General features: G+C 38.2%; 1 protein-coding gene across 1 annotated transcript in view; it reads left to right on the top strand.

Moving 5' to 3' along the window:
* LOC308401569 (uncharacterized protein) overlaps nucleotides 1–17,213 on the top strand; it is a gene marked incomplete at its 5' end in the record, with an annotated part of 32,805 nt that extends 15,592 nt beyond the window's left edge. The window contains 16 exons of the mRNA XM_080889843.1: nucleotides 1,175–1,345; nucleotides 1,768–1,925; nucleotides 2,011–2,151; nucleotides 2,805–2,946; nucleotides 3,154–3,305; nucleotides 3,519–3,644; nucleotides 4,042–4,231; nucleotides 5,598–5,672; nucleotides 6,783–6,911; nucleotides 7,051–7,110; nucleotides 7,197–7,313; nucleotides 15,262–15,413; nucleotides 16,057–16,143; nucleotides 16,310–16,456; nucleotides 16,656–16,853; nucleotides 16,962–17,213. Of these exons, the coding sequence (XP_080745969.1) occupies nucleotides 1,175–1,345; nucleotides 1,768–1,925; nucleotides 2,011–2,151; nucleotides 2,805–2,946; nucleotides 3,154–3,305; nucleotides 3,519–3,644; nucleotides 4,042–4,231; nucleotides 5,598–5,672; nucleotides 6,783–6,911; nucleotides 7,051–7,110; nucleotides 7,197–7,313; nucleotides 15,262–15,413; nucleotides 16,057–16,143; nucleotides 16,310–16,456; nucleotides 16,656–16,853; nucleotides 16,962–17,078 (2,162 nt within the window). The 3' untranslated portion in view covers nucleotides 17,079–17,213. The remainder of the gene's footprint in view (nucleotides 1–1,174; nucleotides 1,346–1,767; nucleotides 1,926–2,010; nucleotides 2,152–2,804; nucleotides 2,947–3,153; nucleotides 3,306–3,518; nucleotides 3,645–4,041; nucleotides 4,232–5,597; nucleotides 5,673–6,782; nucleotides 6,912–7,050; nucleotides 7,111–7,196; nucleotides 7,314–15,261; nucleotides 15,414–16,056; nucleotides 16,144–16,309; nucleotides 16,457–16,655; nucleotides 16,854–16,961) is intronic.
* Nucleotides 17,214–19,103: the final 1,890 nt, after the last annotated feature.

The raw sequence follows: 19,103 nt of genomic DNA on the forward strand, positions 1-19,103 counted from the left end.
TATAAAGAGTTCACTGAATTTGAGTAGTTTACATTAACGGGTTGCAACAAGACATTTCTTCCCCCCTAGACATGACAAACTGTAAGTGGCATTAGTGTACCACAACCACAACAACACAGTCATGAAGAGTCAGACCATGTCAACTTACAGAACGAGGTCTTTAAGTGGTGAGCTACTTACTGCTCGCTCAATAACTGCACAGCGCCAAACCTTCTCTGACATTAACATCAGCACAGAAACTGTGCACTGGGAACTTTATGGCATGGATTTCAATATCGATAAATAGTTGTGGTCAGAAGTTTATATAAACTTTCGAATAACATGGTACTTAGGCATTTTTAATTATTTTTTTCAATTTTTCCTTTTCCACAGTGGAACTATTATACTGCATACATTTTTAATAACTTTAAAAACCAAGAATTGGCCTTTGACATCCACACATTGTCAAAAATGTATTCAGGCTCAAATATATACATATTCCCTCGTGTTTCAACCACCTAGCTGTTGATTTAAGGTGAAGTTAAAGAATTTGAAGTAACCATCCTTCAATATTTCATCCACTTTGCGCAATGTACCAGTACCACTGGCAGCAAAACAACCCCACAGCATGATGCTACCACCACTGTGACTGACTGGAAACAGTTATGCTGGTGTCCCAGAAGTTTCCAGTTCATGGCTGAGTTTGGTTGAGCTTTTGTGGTTCCTGAACAAACCAATTTCCTCTGGGTGGAGCTGTTTTATTTCCTCTTATGTACAATTGTTTGTGTCTACAGTTGTTGAAGTCTTGGAATCTACAGCTGCTGTAGATATAAACTGTAGATTTATATATAAACTTATATAAATCTACAGTTTTTTTGTAGATCTTCAGTGAGTTACTTTGACTTTCCCATTGTAGTTGCCACAACTGCAGTGTTTGACCTTTTTTCCTTGATAATCATTAAGGTGATTAGGTTCACTTCTCATGATGTTTAACATGTTTTGTAAGATGTTTCGAGAAATCATGATCATGTTTCATTTAAAAAAGGTTTTGTCTGCATTTATGTGTAATGAATGTAAAAATTCATTCTTTTTAACACTGGTTAAAAAGCCTTGATAGAAATATGTTAGTTGACAGAACTTGAATGATTGCATTTGTTTCTTCTTCTATAACACGCTTCTGTTTTGTTCATACCAGGAGAGATGCCTCTGCCAGGTTCAGATATATGTGTACCGGCTTTGCTAGGGGTGGAGTATCCTGATCCTTTAGGATCTGGCCTTAGTGTACCGATCCTGGGATTTCAGATTGACCTTGTTTCTGGGAAAACAATACCACTGGCAGGGACCATGGAGGACCCAAATGGAAAAGGTATTGTGAAAACATGCTTTTGATATATAGTATAAAACCTAATCTTGTCTAATTGGCTTTTCACTAGCTAGGACCGCATCCTAATTTAGATTTGATAGCATGTCTAGGAGATAATGGCAGGTGGTGTGAGTATGAACTGAGGCTGCAGTTTGGGGAAGGCTTCTGAGGAGACTGGCAGCAGCTCCCGGGCCTGGCGGATCCCCATGTACTAATGACAGAGGAATTAATTGAAAAAAGAAGGGTGAGAATGAGAACTAACAGCTTGTAGTGCAGGTGAATCGTATCTAAACCAAGAACTGACACAGGAGCGTTTGAAGTTTAGTCCTACTCAGGAAATTTCAGATAAATGATCTCCAATTAAATTCAGTTAAACATTACAGAATTGTGGAAGTTCTGCTTACTGATGCTGTTATACTTCACAGGACTGGTGGCGATCCGTTATGGATCTCAGACTGTTGACCCAGTGACAGGGCTGTTGGCCCCAGTCGTCGGGGCAAGGCTGGATGCATCTAGAAAAAATGTTGTGCCAGTTACATCTTCCTACTGGTTAATGATTAGAGAGCAAACTGACAGTGTGCAGGTAACAGATAGATGTTTTCACAAATGCCCCCCTCTTCTGATGTGATATCTGATATGATATATATATTTTTGTTTCTTCCTGCCAGGTGGAGGCACTTCAAAGAGAGGTGTGTGTGCGAAACGGTTACTGGCAGCAGCAGAGGCAGCGGGAGGAAGATATTCTAACTGATCTGGACTCGACTCTGTCCCAGTGTTTCTTTAGAGTCACAGACGTAAACTCTTATCAGGTCAGCAGGAGCGGTTTCCTTTCTGGTTCTAAATATCTTATAGAGCCTTAACTCGAAGTATAGGGGCGACCGTGGCTCAGGGGGTTGGGAAGCGCATCTGTAACCGGAAGGTCGCCGGTTCGATCCCCGGGCTCTCCGTCCTGGTCGTTGTGTCCTTGGGCAAGACACTTTAGCCTACTTCCTACATGGTGTTGGCCAGAGGGGCTGATGGTGTGAAATGGCAGCCTCGCCTCTGTCAGTCTGCCCCAGGGCAGCTGTGGCTACAACTGTAGCTGCCTCCACCAGTGTGTGAATGTGAGAGTGACTGAATAGTGACATTGTAAAGCGCTTTGGGTACCTTGAAAAGCGCTATATAAATCCAATCCATTATTATTATAGAGCAAGAAATTCAAAGGGGTTGAGCTGTTTTAACATTTACAAATAATGCAAATGAATCGGGAGCAAACACTGGAAAATAAAGTTTTCAATTTCTTTCCTTGCACTGCAAGTGAAAATGTTGTTCCTCCTCAATGTTCCTCTACATGAAGATATGAAAGTGTGTGTCTGTTCTCTGCACCTTAGAATGGGGATATGTTCATGCATTTGGCTTTTTAGTGTCATTGTGCAAATATGTGCATCTTTTTCTCATTCACAGTGTCTGTACTCTGTTTCAGGCCCAGTGGTCTGGGAAGCAGCTGAGGGAAGCAGCCATGGAGCTGCAGGATTCAGCACAGACAGAGGCCCAGAGGAGAGCAGCTCAGCACTCCCGCTTGGCTCTGATCCTGCCTCCACTTGTTCTGCACATCCTCACGTTAGGTCAGTTATTTGGCAAGCTGGTAGGAGTGAATGAAAGCACGAAGGAAATTATAGTCATGACCTGCAGTGCACTTATATTCATAGCTTTCCAAAGGAGAGTGGTTTCTTGCCAGTGTCTCACAGCACACTAATTAATTAAAATATTATTTTTCTTTTTATTTGGTTTGGCAGGCATTTAAGCTTATGTTTCTCCATCTGTGGGAACAGGTGACGAGGAGGAATGGGATCAGCAGTGTGTTTGGCATTCAGAGCTCCTCTCTGGCCTTGATAAATTGGACATGTATATGGATCAGCTGCAGGAGGAACAGGAAAAATGGATGGCACAGGCAGGAGATTGGTCAACAAACATTCATGCTACAGTAAGAACAGTTGCTTTATGGTTTATTGCTATCACTTCAGCTGTGTAAATGAGTGACACCGTTAGGCCACTTCCTCTTTTATGCCAGCAGTAAAAAATGTATGGTATAGAGAGGTTTGGAACGTCTTGTAGTTAAACTTTAACGCCAGCTCTTTGCTGTGAAAAGCACTCTCTAACACTGTAAATAACAAGGCTGTCATTATTTTTCCTGCAGGACAGAGAGCTGGGACAGAGAGAGCTGGTGGAGCAGTGTTGTTCCAGACAGACTGAATTGGAGGCCACTCTTAATCCACTTCACTTTGTCAGACACCTTTCGCTGCTCCGTGCAGACACTGCTCAGGTGAATAAAGAACACTGAATATAAATAAACCCCTTAAAAGAAATAAAAATAGCAGAAAACAGAACAGATATTTTTATCTTTTATTTTGCTCTCTGTTTTGTTTGAACCTTTAGTAAACAGCCAAAGTGAGGTGAAAGCAAGCTTAATCTCATCACCATCAAAGTTATGGCTTTGCTGGTAGAGTTTGCAACTCATAAACTTTCAAATCAATTCTGATAAATCTTTGATAAAACTTTGTAGGAGTGTATAGTGGGGTCATTTTAACAATCCTTCTAGGTCTTCAAGGTAAACTAGAAGGTAAAAGTAAGACAGTGAGGTGCCTTGGTTTAAGATTGGACTCTTGTTGTATAAATGCTTGGATTGCGTAACAGTTATCTTTTTCTGCTCGACTGTCTAGGCTGTACTGTGTGGGAAGTTTTGGTTCAAGGAATATGGCCTGGTGCAGTACAGTGGATACCAACCGAATGTGAAGATCATGGGTTTGCTTCAGCAGAAGGCTTTGCCTCTGCTCGAGAGACTGAACCAGCTCCTTGAAGAAAAACAGCCAGCTGGATTCTCCTCCAACACATGCAATCAGCACATCTCTGGTACATAATATATACTACAGATTGCCCTGAAGAAAGCACAGTTTCCAGTTAAATAAAGGCAATTTTTGGCTTTTCTCCATGCCATTGGATGTGCCAGCTTAAGATGTTTGTATATAAAGTCTTTGCATAAAACAGAAAAACCATCCATGCACTCACAAATATATGAGTTAAGTACTGGGCCCCCAAAAAATATAAGGACACAAAAAAGCATACTGCAGAACTCAACTTATCAACTTATTTCCTGTATCTTAGCAGTGCGTGACATTTTGAGCACACCTGCTTTTCATCATCTTAAATCAGGGATCTTAAATCACCTGTGACTGGTCACATGACCACAACCCAAGACAATCAATCATGACAATCTCCAGAGCTCATGTTTATTTTAACTCCCACATTTTAAAAATGTTCTACAAAACAACAGAGGCCTTTGAGACAGCCTTATTTCTCTGTAGTACGTTGAACTTAACAAGCAATGAAATCAACATTTTATGTTAATAACAATAATAACAAATAATATTTCTGCATTTCAAACACTCAAGGACATTTCCAAGACATAAAAATTGACACCTTTAATAATAACACAGCAAAAGTTAAAAATAAAACAATCGTACCGTGGGACTAGACCAAACTAGATGATATAAAGTACAGTTAGGCCGATGGGGTTCTTTTTTCGACAGTGTAATAGTTTTTGTAATTTTGCCTTGCCAATTTTGAATTGAATAATTATTTTATTACTTTATTATTACTTTTGATTGGAAAACTAAATATTAAATATATTTATATAAAAGTTTTAAATATCAGTTTTTAATACTTGAATACTTGATGAAAGTCTTCTGCTCTGTATTTGCATCTCTTAACAGTAGAATTTGATACTGATACATCTACCTCCTGCTACATATCGCTGTTTGACCTGTTTTTTTAATAACCATGGAAATAATTCTCTCATCATTCACTTTAGTTGTCTTTTGTTGGGGTTCTGGCCTTTTGGTGTTGCTGAGCTGACCAGTGTGTTCTTTTTTTCTAAATAATGTACCAGATTATTGATTTGGGCACTCTTAAAGTTTTTACTGCCTCTGTGAGAATTTCTTTTGTTTTTTTTAGTTTCTTCTCTAATGCTGGTCCCCTTGCATCATCTGTTTGGAACCGAGAGTTAGGGAATAGCAGGCCTCACATGACCTGGAGTGGGGTGGGGGCAAGCCATGTACAAAAATTGCTTTAATTCTTAAATAACTAAAACTATACTTTTGTTAATCCTGATCCTTTAGTTTAAAAATCCTCTGTGATGGCGTACAGTGGGAAAATTATGAAAGCTGTGTCATAATTCAAAAATGTACAGACTTCTAAAGTTAGATTTTTAATGTTTTAGGTTTGTCAACAAAGCAGGCATATGGTTTGGAGAGTGCATCTAGAGTCTGGACAGCCTCCGTGCCTGTCGTGAAAGGTATGTGCCATATGAGTGTATATGTAGAAATAATGCATATAAGCATACAAATATGTTCAATATGCCAAAAAGCACATTAAAGCATTTAAAGCAGTGAAACAAATGTACCTGCTGGCTAAGTCTCGGAGTAATCTTTGCCCCAAAAGAGAAAACACTAAGATAATAAAATGTGTATTGAGCAAACAACATATTGTGTAGGTCACTTGTCATGGTTTCCCCTTCGATTTTGTATTTATTTTATTTAATTTTTTATTTTAAGCCTATGTATATGGTATGGATGTCATGAGATGCTGTGCAGCAGGTAGGAGTTGGACCAAAACGCAAGACTCGAAACTAAATACATGAAAACAAAACCTAAAACTGGAAACTGAGAACAAGGAACTAGGAACAAAAACAAGAACCAGGACAAGGAGCTAGGGAGAAAGCTTGAAAACACAAGGAACAATGGAGAACACACAGCAATGTGGGAGGGTGTGACAACAGAGAAAGACAAAAGACTGAGGGTAACAAGGGAATGAGAAACATTCCCTTGTTACCCTAACCCTAACTGAATACACTGAACAAGGAACTATCAAAACAAAACAGGAAACATGAGACACACACAATAAGACACAGAACAGAACAGAGGGCGCGAGAGACAAACATGGGTCATTCTATTTAAACATATTATGTCCAGGGTTAGGAACGATACACAACCCCCCCGATGCTTTCATAGCAATACCATACAATGCACGAGGAAAAACAACTAATTAAAACCTAAGGAGTTTTAAAGAAGAGAACAAATAGTCTTAATTCCTGTGACTGTATTTGATTGCTGTGTCCAAATATTAACTTGGGGTATTTCTATGAAGCAAGTTTAGTTTACCAGATCCTTATCAGGCGTCCCTTACCCGAACATCAGCAATGTGTTCACACAAAGGTGAAGTCAACTGAGGGTTTATCAGTAATTTTTGTGGCCTTTTCATCTTCGCTAATAATATTCTTGCTTTTTTAGTCAGGATTTCATTTTTGCTTTCTTTCACACCCTGAGATAATGTGCAAGCAACTTGCATATTAAACCTCTGCAGCGTAAATACATGGTTTAACACGTTTCTTTGTGCGTTCTCAAAGGAATCTCAACCCAGTCTTTCAGGGAGACTGGGAACATTGCTCAATCTCAGGACACCGGGCTACAAGCCAGCTCGGCAGTGACACACAACTCGCAGAGACAAACTGGATCTTCTGGCATTCACTCCCAGGGTGAGACAGAGCACACATACTGATCTCATACTACACAGATCAGAGAATGCTAACAACTTCCTTTTAAAATTTTCAGTCAGAAGGTGAATTAAAAATAGTCACAAAATAATAACAATTATGTTTTAATTTACTCATACAGAGAGCCAGCATATGAAAGAATCCACTCAGTCGACACACATCACTGTTCCCAAAGTTCCAGGTATTTATGATATGATGCCATAATAGGACAGTTTAAATGTTCAAGGGATAAGACATACCAACTGTCATCCATTCTTTGTTTCTTAGAGGAGGAGTGGACAAGGCTGCTGGAGCTCTCTCCTCTGTTCCAGCTGTTGAAGGGTGTGGAGCTGCAGCTAAAGGGTTGGGCCTCCAAGGCAGGGCTTCTTGCAGGAGAGCTAGCGAGTGAGTTGGAAAGATTTGAGTTTTTTGTTTCGATTACAGTCACCAACTGTATGCAGCAGCTCACATTAGGACACTTTTAGATAGCATAATCATTAACTGTAATTTATAGACATTCAAGCATTGAAGAGATGAAAGCTAATCTTTAACTGACCTGATTTTAATCAGAAAGGTAAACTCTATAAATGAAGTTTTTATGCAAGTGTGCGTGGCTCAGGTGGTAGCTAGATATTTTTAGATGAATCAACCATCATGTTTGAAGAATAAGATGTGCAGATCATTTGGATCATTGCTGTGCATCTAGCTAGTGTGTCACATATTTTATCTAAAATGTTACAGATAATGTGACTCGGGTAGGTTGATATTAAACAGTTGATAGGATTTCATCAATGCCCACATGTGTTTTAGTTGCTGTTTAATGGAGCCCAGGTGGGAGAGATTTTCTCCATATGTTAGTGTGTTTGGCTTCTAGGACAACACCATTTAATTAAGAAACTGCCATCAGACCTCTTTTGCAGAAACATTGTGACATCAAAATTGATATTGTTATAACTATAAAGAAACTCTAAACAATTTTATTATTCTATAACCTTTTATTTAAGATCATAAAACAAAGCTTGTTGTATTTACATCAAGGTTAGCTAGCTGTTAGCTAACAACAGCTGTGTTTCTGTGGAAAAGCTTGGGTTGTTCTATCAAGTTGATAATCACCTTCATGTAACTGACAGATAACAGAAGTATATCATGGATATCAAACTCGGTTCATAGTGCAGCGCCTAGCTGAGCTTCTTTACTATGGTGCCAGTCAACAGATGGCATTGCATGATAACATCCTAAAGAGGATCTGAGACTTAGAACTGCAAAGTACAGGAGTGCATTACAGGAGGACAGGCAAAGACAAAAGAAGATCACAGACTGTAGTACAATAAGTACATTTAGTGAATAATAACATACATTAGGTAAAATGGATCACAGGACTATACTAGAAGAAGGAAGTGTATTTGCTAATACCAGAAGGGACATGCGCATGGCGATGCTTGACACACACATACCTACATAAAGTCAAGTGCAACCCAAAGTAACCATTGAGGTACAAATGGAGGTTACCACATAAGCACAGCTATGTGCGTTAGTACCAGCTTACAATACTTATTTCTGAAAAGGCAGTATCTCTATCCTAACCACTGTGACAAGCTGCTGATGTGTGTGTTATTGGTTAGGAGGAGGGGTGGTCGGTATGCGCATTTGTAAAAGACACTATAGTACTTATTTCTGAAAACAAATGATCATAAATACTACGTCAAGATCTGTTTGTGTATGTGGGCTTGGAAGAAATATAGCGTGAGAAAAGGCAATGGGTGCGAACTCAAAGAGGCAGGTGTGAAAACAAGAATAGGTAGCTGCAGGCCCCTCTGTACTGACAACAGGAAATGGCACTGCCACCAAGATCAGACAAGTGGATTTTAAAGAAAGGAGGACAGGAAATGCAAAAAGAGAGATGATGACGACATTACATCACCTATCGGGTTCTGTAAGGACAACTATATGTTTCCAGCATTATGTTATAATAAATATGTGTTTAAGTTTCTAAGTTCATTACTTAAACAGTGTTTTGTGATTGATAATATTGTACTTTCTGCTCGCCTACATTTTTAAGTTTTTGTTACTGGCTGTGTTGCAATTTAGATTATTAATTTTGAATATAAATCAGATAATAAGTCTGTTAGAATCCTCTGGATTTAAACATGCATTTGATTATAATATAATATAATATAATATAATATAATATAATTGGAAATAGGTAGTTCTACACAATGATCATTTTTATATTGTTTTGATGTTCGTTGTATATTCAAGGAATAAATAATATTTAAAACAGTAATTAGTTATATCGGTGGACAGTTATATGAAAAAAGTAAAATTCATTCTTACACTCTGTTTTTGCTGTCATGTGTTTAAAAACTAGCTGCCATGGTTTAGGTTTTAAATGTTGTATCTGAAGAAACCACAACGTTTCAGTAGAAATGTTTGGCTATGATGCACAGCACTGTGTTTGATGAAAACCAAACACAGGTGGTGGGAGTATGATTCGTGCTCATATTGTGCTCAGAAGACTTGGGTTTCTTGCAGTCGCTAAGTCGACCATGAACTCTGTATACTGTGTACTGTTGTTTTCGTTACTCATAAAAGATAAAGTATTACACATGAGCATTGCCAGACCCTACAATATGAACTTCTGCAGGCCACGAATGAATTTCTCTGACCAAATGATTAGAAACAGACTTCATGAGGGTGCCCTGAGGGTCCTGTTGTCCCAGTGTTCACAGTCCTGCACCGTGGACCTTGACTGGCATTTGCAATACAATAGCTGAATTGGCAGGGCACCAAGAAAGACCCGGAGCATGAAGACAGACATGAGAGGCCGTGGAGAACTTTATGCTGCTTGTACCCCCACTTGCACCCTAGTCTAAATCCAATACAACACCTCTGGGAGATTATGTTTCAGTTCGTGTGATGCTATCATGTTGCACCTTAGACTGCCCAGAGGCTTTGTAATGCCGTAGGCCAGATCTGGTAGGAAATAACCCAGGACACCTTATAAGGAGCATGCCCTCATGTTGTCAGCCATGCATACAAACACATGGGGGCCATCCAAACTTATGAGTAGCTTCAATGAAATTTCGACAAAATGGACTCACTTACTGCATCATTTTTCACTCTGACATTTGTTGTATCAGAATCAGAATCTTTAGTGTTGTTACATCAAGAAAACACGGAACCATGAAACTGAGGTGCAATTCTCTCTTTGCGAAAAAAGAATAAAATTATTGACACTTTCGTCTTTCACAAAAACTGATTTTTCCATTCTGGAGCAAATTCAAGAGAGAAGGGCTGCAATTCTTATGCTGCATTGAGCTGCTACACTTCCACCCACACAATGGCAGCAGACAGCACATAACCACAGCAAGTGGAAGGGTGTTATAAGGAAGACACAGAGGACTGGAAGAGTGGGCTTTGACTTTAAGGCATAGAAAGTATTTTGAATCCTGATGGCAGCTTGATGGAGACAGCCACATGATGACAGACTCGGTTTCAAAATAACCGATGTAACATTTTTTTGAATTATCCTTCTCCATGACCTCTTGTTTGTGTTTCGAGAGAGTAGCGTGGGGGGCAGAGTAGGCTCCTCATGTAGAGAGAATTACCGGCCTTCCACGTGTGCTTCCCCACTTTAAAGAAAAATGTAAAATCTTTCACAATTCAAACTTTGACTCTGTTCACATCTGTCAGCATCAATCAGGACCAGCAAGCACCATCATGCTCCGAGGAAGGCAATCTCTTACATTAAGGCTGGAGAGAAACCCCAGGTGCGCCTACATTTAACAACCAGCCTCCTCAACACCGTCTCTAATTTGCAGCTTCAGGCTGACCTGGGTAAACAGCTGAAGTTCCCACAGCACATTGAAAAAATATCCCTCCGACCAGACATGATCATTATTTCTGAGGCCTCAAAACATCTGATCATGCTGGAACTGGGAAGAGGGGATCGAGGAGGCCAACGAGAGGAAACACGCAAAATACCAGGAACTAGTGTAGGAGTACAGGGGAAGGAGCTGGAAGACTTTCTATGAGCCCATAGAAGTGGGTTGTAGGGGTTTTGCAGGGCGATCACTCTGCAAAGTCCTGTGCTGGCTGGATGTGTCTGGGGCAGCCAAGAAGAGGACCATCCAGGCTGTGAGCAAAGCAGCAGAGAAAGCCACAAGGTGGCTGTGGTTTCAGAGGGCTGATCTGTGGGTTGCTAATGGTGCAAGTCGGGGCCTGATCACCGCCGACCTGGTCGCCTGGGTGAGGGTGTATCAAGTTGCGAGACCCGAAACACCTGATGACCCCAGGATACATGAGTGAAAATGCGTGACAGTGCATCCAGGAGGTGTTTCTTGCATAGTGACTGTGTTGACATCTGTCGACTTTAATTCTCTTGATAAATATAAATAGGTGTCTACTGCTGTGAGCTGGTAAGCTTGTTAGAGTAGCCCAGAAATACGGCCAGTTTAGCAGTTAAACTAACCGAGAGAATAAATTTGGACTGGGTATCATTAGGATGTCACTGGGGAACAGATGGAGTGTTTTGCTCTGCTGGCACAGCTTTTGGCCTCTTCTTCTGGCAGTAATAGTCCAAAGAAGACAGACCCACACCCCCACCCTACCCCACACCCCCCTACTCTTAGATGCAGTTATGTACCTTTATTTGATTGGCAGAAAGTGTAACAACAGAGACAGGTTTAGTCAAGAGCACCTCAGACCATGCGCTCAGCTGTTGCACAATCACAGATTCACAATTAAATCATGCTCCATCACAGATGGAAATTTTTTTATTTAAGTCTTTTAAAACTCTATGCCTTGTTGGATCCCCTTTTGCTTCCATAACTCTTTATGAGATAGATTCAGAAAGATGCTGGAAACATTTCTCAGAGATTTTAGTCCATTCATATTCACATGACAACAGCACATATTTGCTGCAGATGTTTGAGCATATCCTTAATATCCTTGCTGCATATCCTTAATCCAACCCAGTTCCAAAGAATTTGAATCCAAATGCAGATAAAAAAACAGCCTTAATTGAACTAAAAAACATGCTTTTAATAATATGGTTGTAGAAAAGTCCATAAACAAAAGTGAAAGTAAATTGTAGGCACACGACACAAACGACTATCAACTACTTAAAATAGGAACCAACTAAACAGGAAAACACCTAATACAGAGACTTTACCAGAATATAAAGCGAGGAACAGTAAGAAAGTAATGGAGCTCAGAGAGCAAAAAAATCATCAACCAACAAACAAAACTATTAAACTAGTCCTTTTTTTTCCTTTATTTCTATACTTTTGTTTATTTATATTCTTTTGAAAAGCATCCTTCTTGAAAGGTGCTATACAAATGTAAGTTATTATTCTTATTCTTATTCTTATTATCCATCCATTCATTCTCCTCCACTTATCCCTAATAGTGTGTTTGGAGTGCTGGAGCCTATCCCAACTACCATAGGGTTACAGGCAGGGTATCTGAACAGGTTGCCAGTCAACACAACGACGCAGACAGACATTCACACTCACATTCACGCATATCACAATATCACAATTTAGATCCACCAATGCAATCCACCTAACTGGGGTTTAGCTGGAGTTTGCATGTTCTCCCCATTCTCTCTGGGTACTCTGGCTTCCTCCCCAGCCCAAAGACATGCAGTTAGTGGGATTAGATACTATTATTATTATTGTTACAAAACTTAAAAAATAAAAATGACGGACCAACTGAAAACTCTTCATAGTAATCGTGAGAAAACTCGAAATGAGTCCACAAAACCACTGACCATTACACTCTAACCACAATACAGGAAGCTAGTTGAGAGCTCGCTTTTACGGTGGTACATTTTTCTGGCTGATAACTTATTAGAACAAATGCTAGTTATTTTATTTTAAAAAAAAAATACAAAAGATGGATGTTCTTCCAACTGCCAAGTGTATTTTCATATCCTTCCGCACTCCCTTTTCATTAGCACTGCTACTGACCAACCTAAAGAATTCCCAAGGAAAATGCTTTGGTTAATGATAGCTTCCCTTTAAGTCTTAATAGCTCTTAATTTCTGAGTATACTCAGAAATTAAGAGCTAAATCTATCTTTAAAAGTATAAAAATCTATCTTTAAAAGTATACTTTTAAAGATAGAAGTATACTTTTTCTGCTAAGACAATGTTAATTTTAATAACTGTACACTGAGCAGTAAGAGCGATCATGCATCGGCCTCAACTACACACATGCAAACTGTATTTTGCATTGCTGTTGAGAAAATACTGATACGCTCCACACACCGTTAACTGAATACATCATAGCAATACTATAAGATAAGGAAGCGTTTACTGATTTTTCCGTTTAGGAACTTCCCTTCCATCCATTTCCTTTTTTTTTTGCTTGCTTGGGACTTTCCACAGCATTGTCCCACATTTTCACACTTGTACCAGTAGTTGATAAAGTAATTCTTATGTTATTAGAATAGTAAAATCCATCTGTAAACCAAGCACGAATGTTTATTCATTGAACAAACACTGATGTCATATACATTCTGGTTGATTTTTTTTCCATTGCTGAAACAACACACATTTTCGCACGACACAAAATGATACACGAAACTGCAGATGTGGTTTTTGGGGTTTAGCAGAAGATTCCAATAACTGACAAGTAACACCTATTGATGTCTTGTGCTAAAAATACAGTCTGCAGCACAATGTATGTACAGTGTTGAGCTTGAACCAAACCAAAAAAAAAAAGGTATTCTAAATGAGATAAGACAGTTTAAACACATTCAATTATGTTTTAGGCATCAGTTCAGTCCTTGGAAGAAAATGTTTATTTTCTCTCTCAGTCTTCATGTCTTTTCCCTCCCAGTCTGGTTTCTTGCAGAATGAGTATAGGGAAAGTACCAGCTTGTTCCTTCTTGTCTTCAAACTATAGTTACTAAAATTCTTGTGTTGTATTCAAAGAGAAGGAAAAATTCCTATTGGACCTGTCAGTTCTGACACCCACAGATTTTCAGGACTTCCAACATGGACTTTTACAAACATTACATAGACTAAACCTGGTTGCTGTCAAAGCTTCACTTATTATTTTTATACTACTAACAAAAAGACAAAACCATCACAGTCTACATTAAATTGTGGTGGGCCAAAGCTGTACCATCCATTGTCTGGCAATGGGCTTTTCTTCCCCTCTTTGATTGCCTTGTGAGCATCATACATCTCAGAAGTCTCAACCTTGCTGTTACCTCCTCTTGTCCTGTGTTTCAGCAGAGGAAAAACAAAACAAAACAAACAAACAAAGTAAAAAACCCGGAATTGGGTTCACAAGTCTGAATTCATTTAGGATTTTCTCTAATCAAGAAAGTATGGATCAAGGTTCAAATATATAGATAAACTCACTTAAAACTTTTAATAAGTGATGCTGAAGATTCTACAGTGTGTTTAACTTGACAAGCGTCACATTAGTGATCATGACTGACTTTAACTGTCAGTTATGAACAGTTATGAACAGTATTTAGACAAAAAAAAATATAACATGTACAAATATACAGTCTTATATTTTAGGGGTTATAATTTCATCTATTCATTTGAACTTACTTTGAGTTGTTCCTTCATCAAAGATTGACTACAAATGATGTGTTTTAAGCACCATACATATTAAACTCATTTCAAAATTATTCTGTTTTCTATTCAAGTATAATGTGATGACTTCAATAAATAAAAATTTGTTTGAATTAAAGTCTGATTGAAAGATCTCGATGGCTCAAAATTTCATTAGCATGTTTTACTGGCAAGTTGCATAAAATCCATGTACATCAGGCAAGATTATTTTGTTATTTTGACAATGTTCATTCAATGTAAAAAAATAAAAAATAAAAAAAAAACCCCCAGAAGAAAGACCTCCTGAATCAGAGTTACATTTGAACAGTTTGATTAAATTATCTTCATACATAAAGGTATTTGAGATGTGTTCTTTGATGTGCATGCAGTCTGCATTCACAATATGACATATACGGGAAATTTTGCACGTGTGGTTTTGTTGAGGTTAAGCGGAAGATTCCAAGACCTGACAAACAAACAAACGTGCAGATGATCTGCTAACCACTGAATGTGCTTATCGAAATTCACAGATAGAACTAAATTAAACCTAACCAATAAAAAAAAAAAAGTTTTCTAATTGACATCAAGAAGTCACACATACAAAACAATATTTTGAGATAGCTTTCAATTTGGGGTTTGGGGTAATGAATTTCTTTTCCTTTCCCTTACCATGTGTCACTTGCAGAATGAATCTGGGGGTAAACACAACCTTGGTTGTTCTTGTTTTCTGACTATATCCACTAAAATGCAATGTACTGTTTTTTGTGTGTTGCCTAGACAGAGGCAAAGGTTTTGTCGATGTCCTCGATGCTCAGTGGCAATGTGAAGGTGAGCTGATTCCTTTGGAGCTGTCAGTCCTGAAGCCCAGAGAGTTTCTTGTCTATCAGCATGGACTGTTCCTGATGCACACTCTGCATAAGCTAAAACTGGTTAGTGTCAAAGCTTCACTCTCACTCTGTTGCGTACTGTGAAACAACTAAAAGCTGTAGTCTTTGGCCCTTTGTTATGTGAAATCATGTCTATACCATTTGATATGTCAGGAAAATCACACCGGGATTTCCTTAAAAATCCCACAAATGTTTTCTTGTGGATGAAAGGATTAAAAAAATATTGGTTTAAGGTCAGGGTCACTGGGACCTTATAAAATGTGTGTTTTTGAATATAACTCAACTCAATTCACCAACTGGGTATTAAAAAGAGCATGGTTTGAAGGTGTGCTGGGAAAATGCACCATCTTATCCTCATAATTTTTATCCTATCTATAATACAGGAGAAAAAGCTCAAGGCAGCAGACAGAAGCTGTATCCTACGTGGGCTAGACATTGTGATTTTCCAAATCAGTGACTATTGTCCAGAAATCTCAACCTTGCTGTTTTGTTTTTTGTTTTTTTTTTCATATCTTTTCCTTTCGCCTAAATATAGCTATTTATCTATTACATGTTCAGTTATTAATTATATACTGGATATATTTGAATCCATGCATACATTTGTCTGAATTTCTTTTTTAATATTAGCATGGCTTGAACTTAAGCTGGAATGTCATAGGAAAATAAAATTGTTCTTTTTTAACAGACTCCAGTCATTTCAATCGAGATAGCATCTAGTCTCCCAAACAACACCTATTTCAACAATTTCTTCAGAAATTCCTTCTTTTATCAGGTAAACTTATAATATATATATATATATATATATATATATATATATATATATATATATATATATATATATATATATATATATATATATATATATATATATATATATATATATTAAATGTTCCAATTAAATCTAGTTTAGAGTGTAAATCTCTGATGTATGTTGACAGGAAGCCGCAGAAACTCTCTTTGTCCGTCGCCAGAGGTTGCTCTCAGTTGGAGGCTTCTCTCTCCTGCTACTCCATTGTCTGTCCCATATCAAAATTAAAGACATGAGCTCTGACTCCAGTTCTGCCTTCCAGAGACTTTTTTTCAAGGTGCAAACACACTAAGTGTGCATGAATTAAATTATTTTTTTTCTTTTTGATATAAAATAGGCCTTTAATGAGCTTTGATTTCGCTTTAAAGCCAAACTTTACATTTCAGGTTACCTATTGTTTGATTCTAGGTTGGATGACTTTTGCTCTATGGCAGTGTTTGTTAAACTAATTTAATTTACTTCATGCCATGTCATAGGTACTCCAGGAATGTCTGGGTGAGCTCTTTCAGGCTAGACTGGGTGCCTCTTCATCTGAACAGGATGCCAGTTTGTGTGTTTGGTATCAGAACCAAGATGCTTCAACAAGGAACATGAATGAGACTTGGTGTGGTTCTCATGCTGCCTCACTGCTTCAGAGACTTCACAAACCAAGCAGAGGATTGCTCTCTGAAGATGTAAGTATCTAATCTATTTGTCTGAGAGAGTGAGTGAATGAGTGAGTGAGTGAGTGAGTGAGGGACTTTGACTGTTTTTTTGTGTCTGATTTTGATTTATACAAACAGGAAATTGAGAAACTTCAGAGGAAGCACAGAGAAACATCTTTATTCTCTCATCTTGAAGAACTTCTGAGAGAGAAGAGTTCTGAAGCCACAGAAAAAGCTGAAGACCAGCCTGGTTGAACATAGTGCATGCGTTTCACATTTTCATGATAATGTTAAATATATAGGAAAATCTCAAATCTATTTAAGAAATAAATACAATAAAGGCTAAATTTACTATGTGTCTGACAAACTGTGCATTTATTATAATGCAGTCTGAAGGAGTTGTACAAACAGAAAAACAAATCTCTGAAATAAACGGTAAATGCAATGAGACCAACAATAACAGTATCGACAATAAAACTTTAAAAAGTTCATATTGTGTTTTATTATGCCAAATTTATGGGGGGCTAAATATTTATTTTTTTCCTTCTCAGTTTTCTTTAAGAGATTACTTGAAAAAAAAATCTAAGCAAATTAAGCAATAAAAAAAAAAAAAAATCAAGTTTATGCACATGAAAATCAAAACTTAATTGAGGCTTCTCATTTGACAACAACTTTTGGCTTGCACCATGAAAGCAAAGAATTGTTTTGCTTTTTACTGGTAACGTAAACGCCACACATAAAGACGTCAGTCCATATCTAGTGGTGAACGTTGAAGAGCGAAAGCAGAGGGCATAAAATGGCTGGAATTGCAGTGCGCCTTCTGGGAAATACCAGAAGCTTCACTTTTGTTCAGTAAATTTGATGGAGACATAAATGATGATAATAATTATTCCACAGATGAGTCCGGCGATGTTCAGCGTCTTGGCTGTTTTTGATGCATCTTCAGCTCTGTCGATGTCTCCGCGTCCATTTGCCGACTCTACCTTTGAAAGACAGCAATCAAAACGATTCAATTTAATTTCAGTTTTCTAGAAGAGAGTTTACTTGAAGTAAAAAAATTAAAGTAAAATTTCTGCTGCTGAGCAATTCAGTTTTACTTTTGGGACACAACTAAAGTAACAGTTGTTTAATCCCAGCAAACCAGACTTTTCTTTTTTAATCGATGCCCCAGTAATATTATTTTAAAATAAAATGTAAATTATTTTCCCGTCCACTTTCAATATATTTTTATCAGAAAATATATTATGCTGCAGAATACTAAAAATTGGTTTGAATGTGTGCAGGAGTACATATAAAAAAGTTTAGTGTTCAGTATATTTTACCTACCTTGCTAGAATAGATAATAGCTGCAATCCCGAGAGGCAGACAACAGCAAAAAGTATTAAAGATGGACCATCCAAGATAGGATGAAGGAGGAGTTTGGCGTACTTCCATTGTATCCCTCTGTCAACTTCAAGTTGATGAGAACTATGATTCACTGGCAAATGTAAGTGGCAGGTGGGGGTTGTGACTCGCATCATTTTATCGGGGAAGGTGCAGGGTGTGGTTTGAGTGAATATTCAGTGTTGACGAATGAACTGTATTATCTTCATCATTGTGATATGAACATATCACAGTGAAGACAGCCCGAAGGATATTTTCCCCCCACATTTAATATGCACACATATGACCCATTACACTGAGCCCTTGATACATCAGATTTATTACAGGGTGTTCCTCAAACCTCGTATAAGCTCTATTTCATAGCACCTGGCTTTGAGTTTACCAAACACGTGTTATGAGTATATTGTTACTTTCTGTCTCTTTCGACTGTTTCTTCATGCGTGTTCTATCGTTATTTAAGTTGATCAAACCACGAATAAAGATAATTCAAATGGTCCTGTCCCACATTCAGTGATTTCAGTTCAGTTCAGTTTTATTTATAAAATTTCAAATCACAACAGCAGTCGCCTCAAAGCGCTTTGTGCTCTAAGGTAACGATCTTACGTCAATAAGATGGCACAGTTGCAACGAAAAACTCCCTTTTAACTGGAAGAAAACTCCCGCAGAACGGGGGTCCTTCATGGGCCTCTGTCCCGCTGTACATCTCTGTCTATCTTGTGTGTGTGTGTGAGATTTGGTTTTCGGTCAGAAGCAGGACTCGGCCTGAGTTTCTTCTTAGATTGTTCAAAGAGCGCTGTCATGACAGAGCTGCCGAGGACCTGGTTGAAGTCACACCCAGATCTGTTTTGAGGAGTTTTAAATAAAATTCGGAAGTGACAGGAGCTCTAAACCTGGCGG

Source organism: Rhamphochromis sp. 'chilingali', assembly GCF_963969265.1.
Source record: "Rhamphochromis sp. 'chilingali' genome assembly, chromosome: 8".
Lineage (NCBI taxonomy): Eukaryota > Metazoa > Chordata > Actinopteri > Cichliformes > Cichlidae > Rhamphochromis > Rhamphochromis sp. 'chilingali'.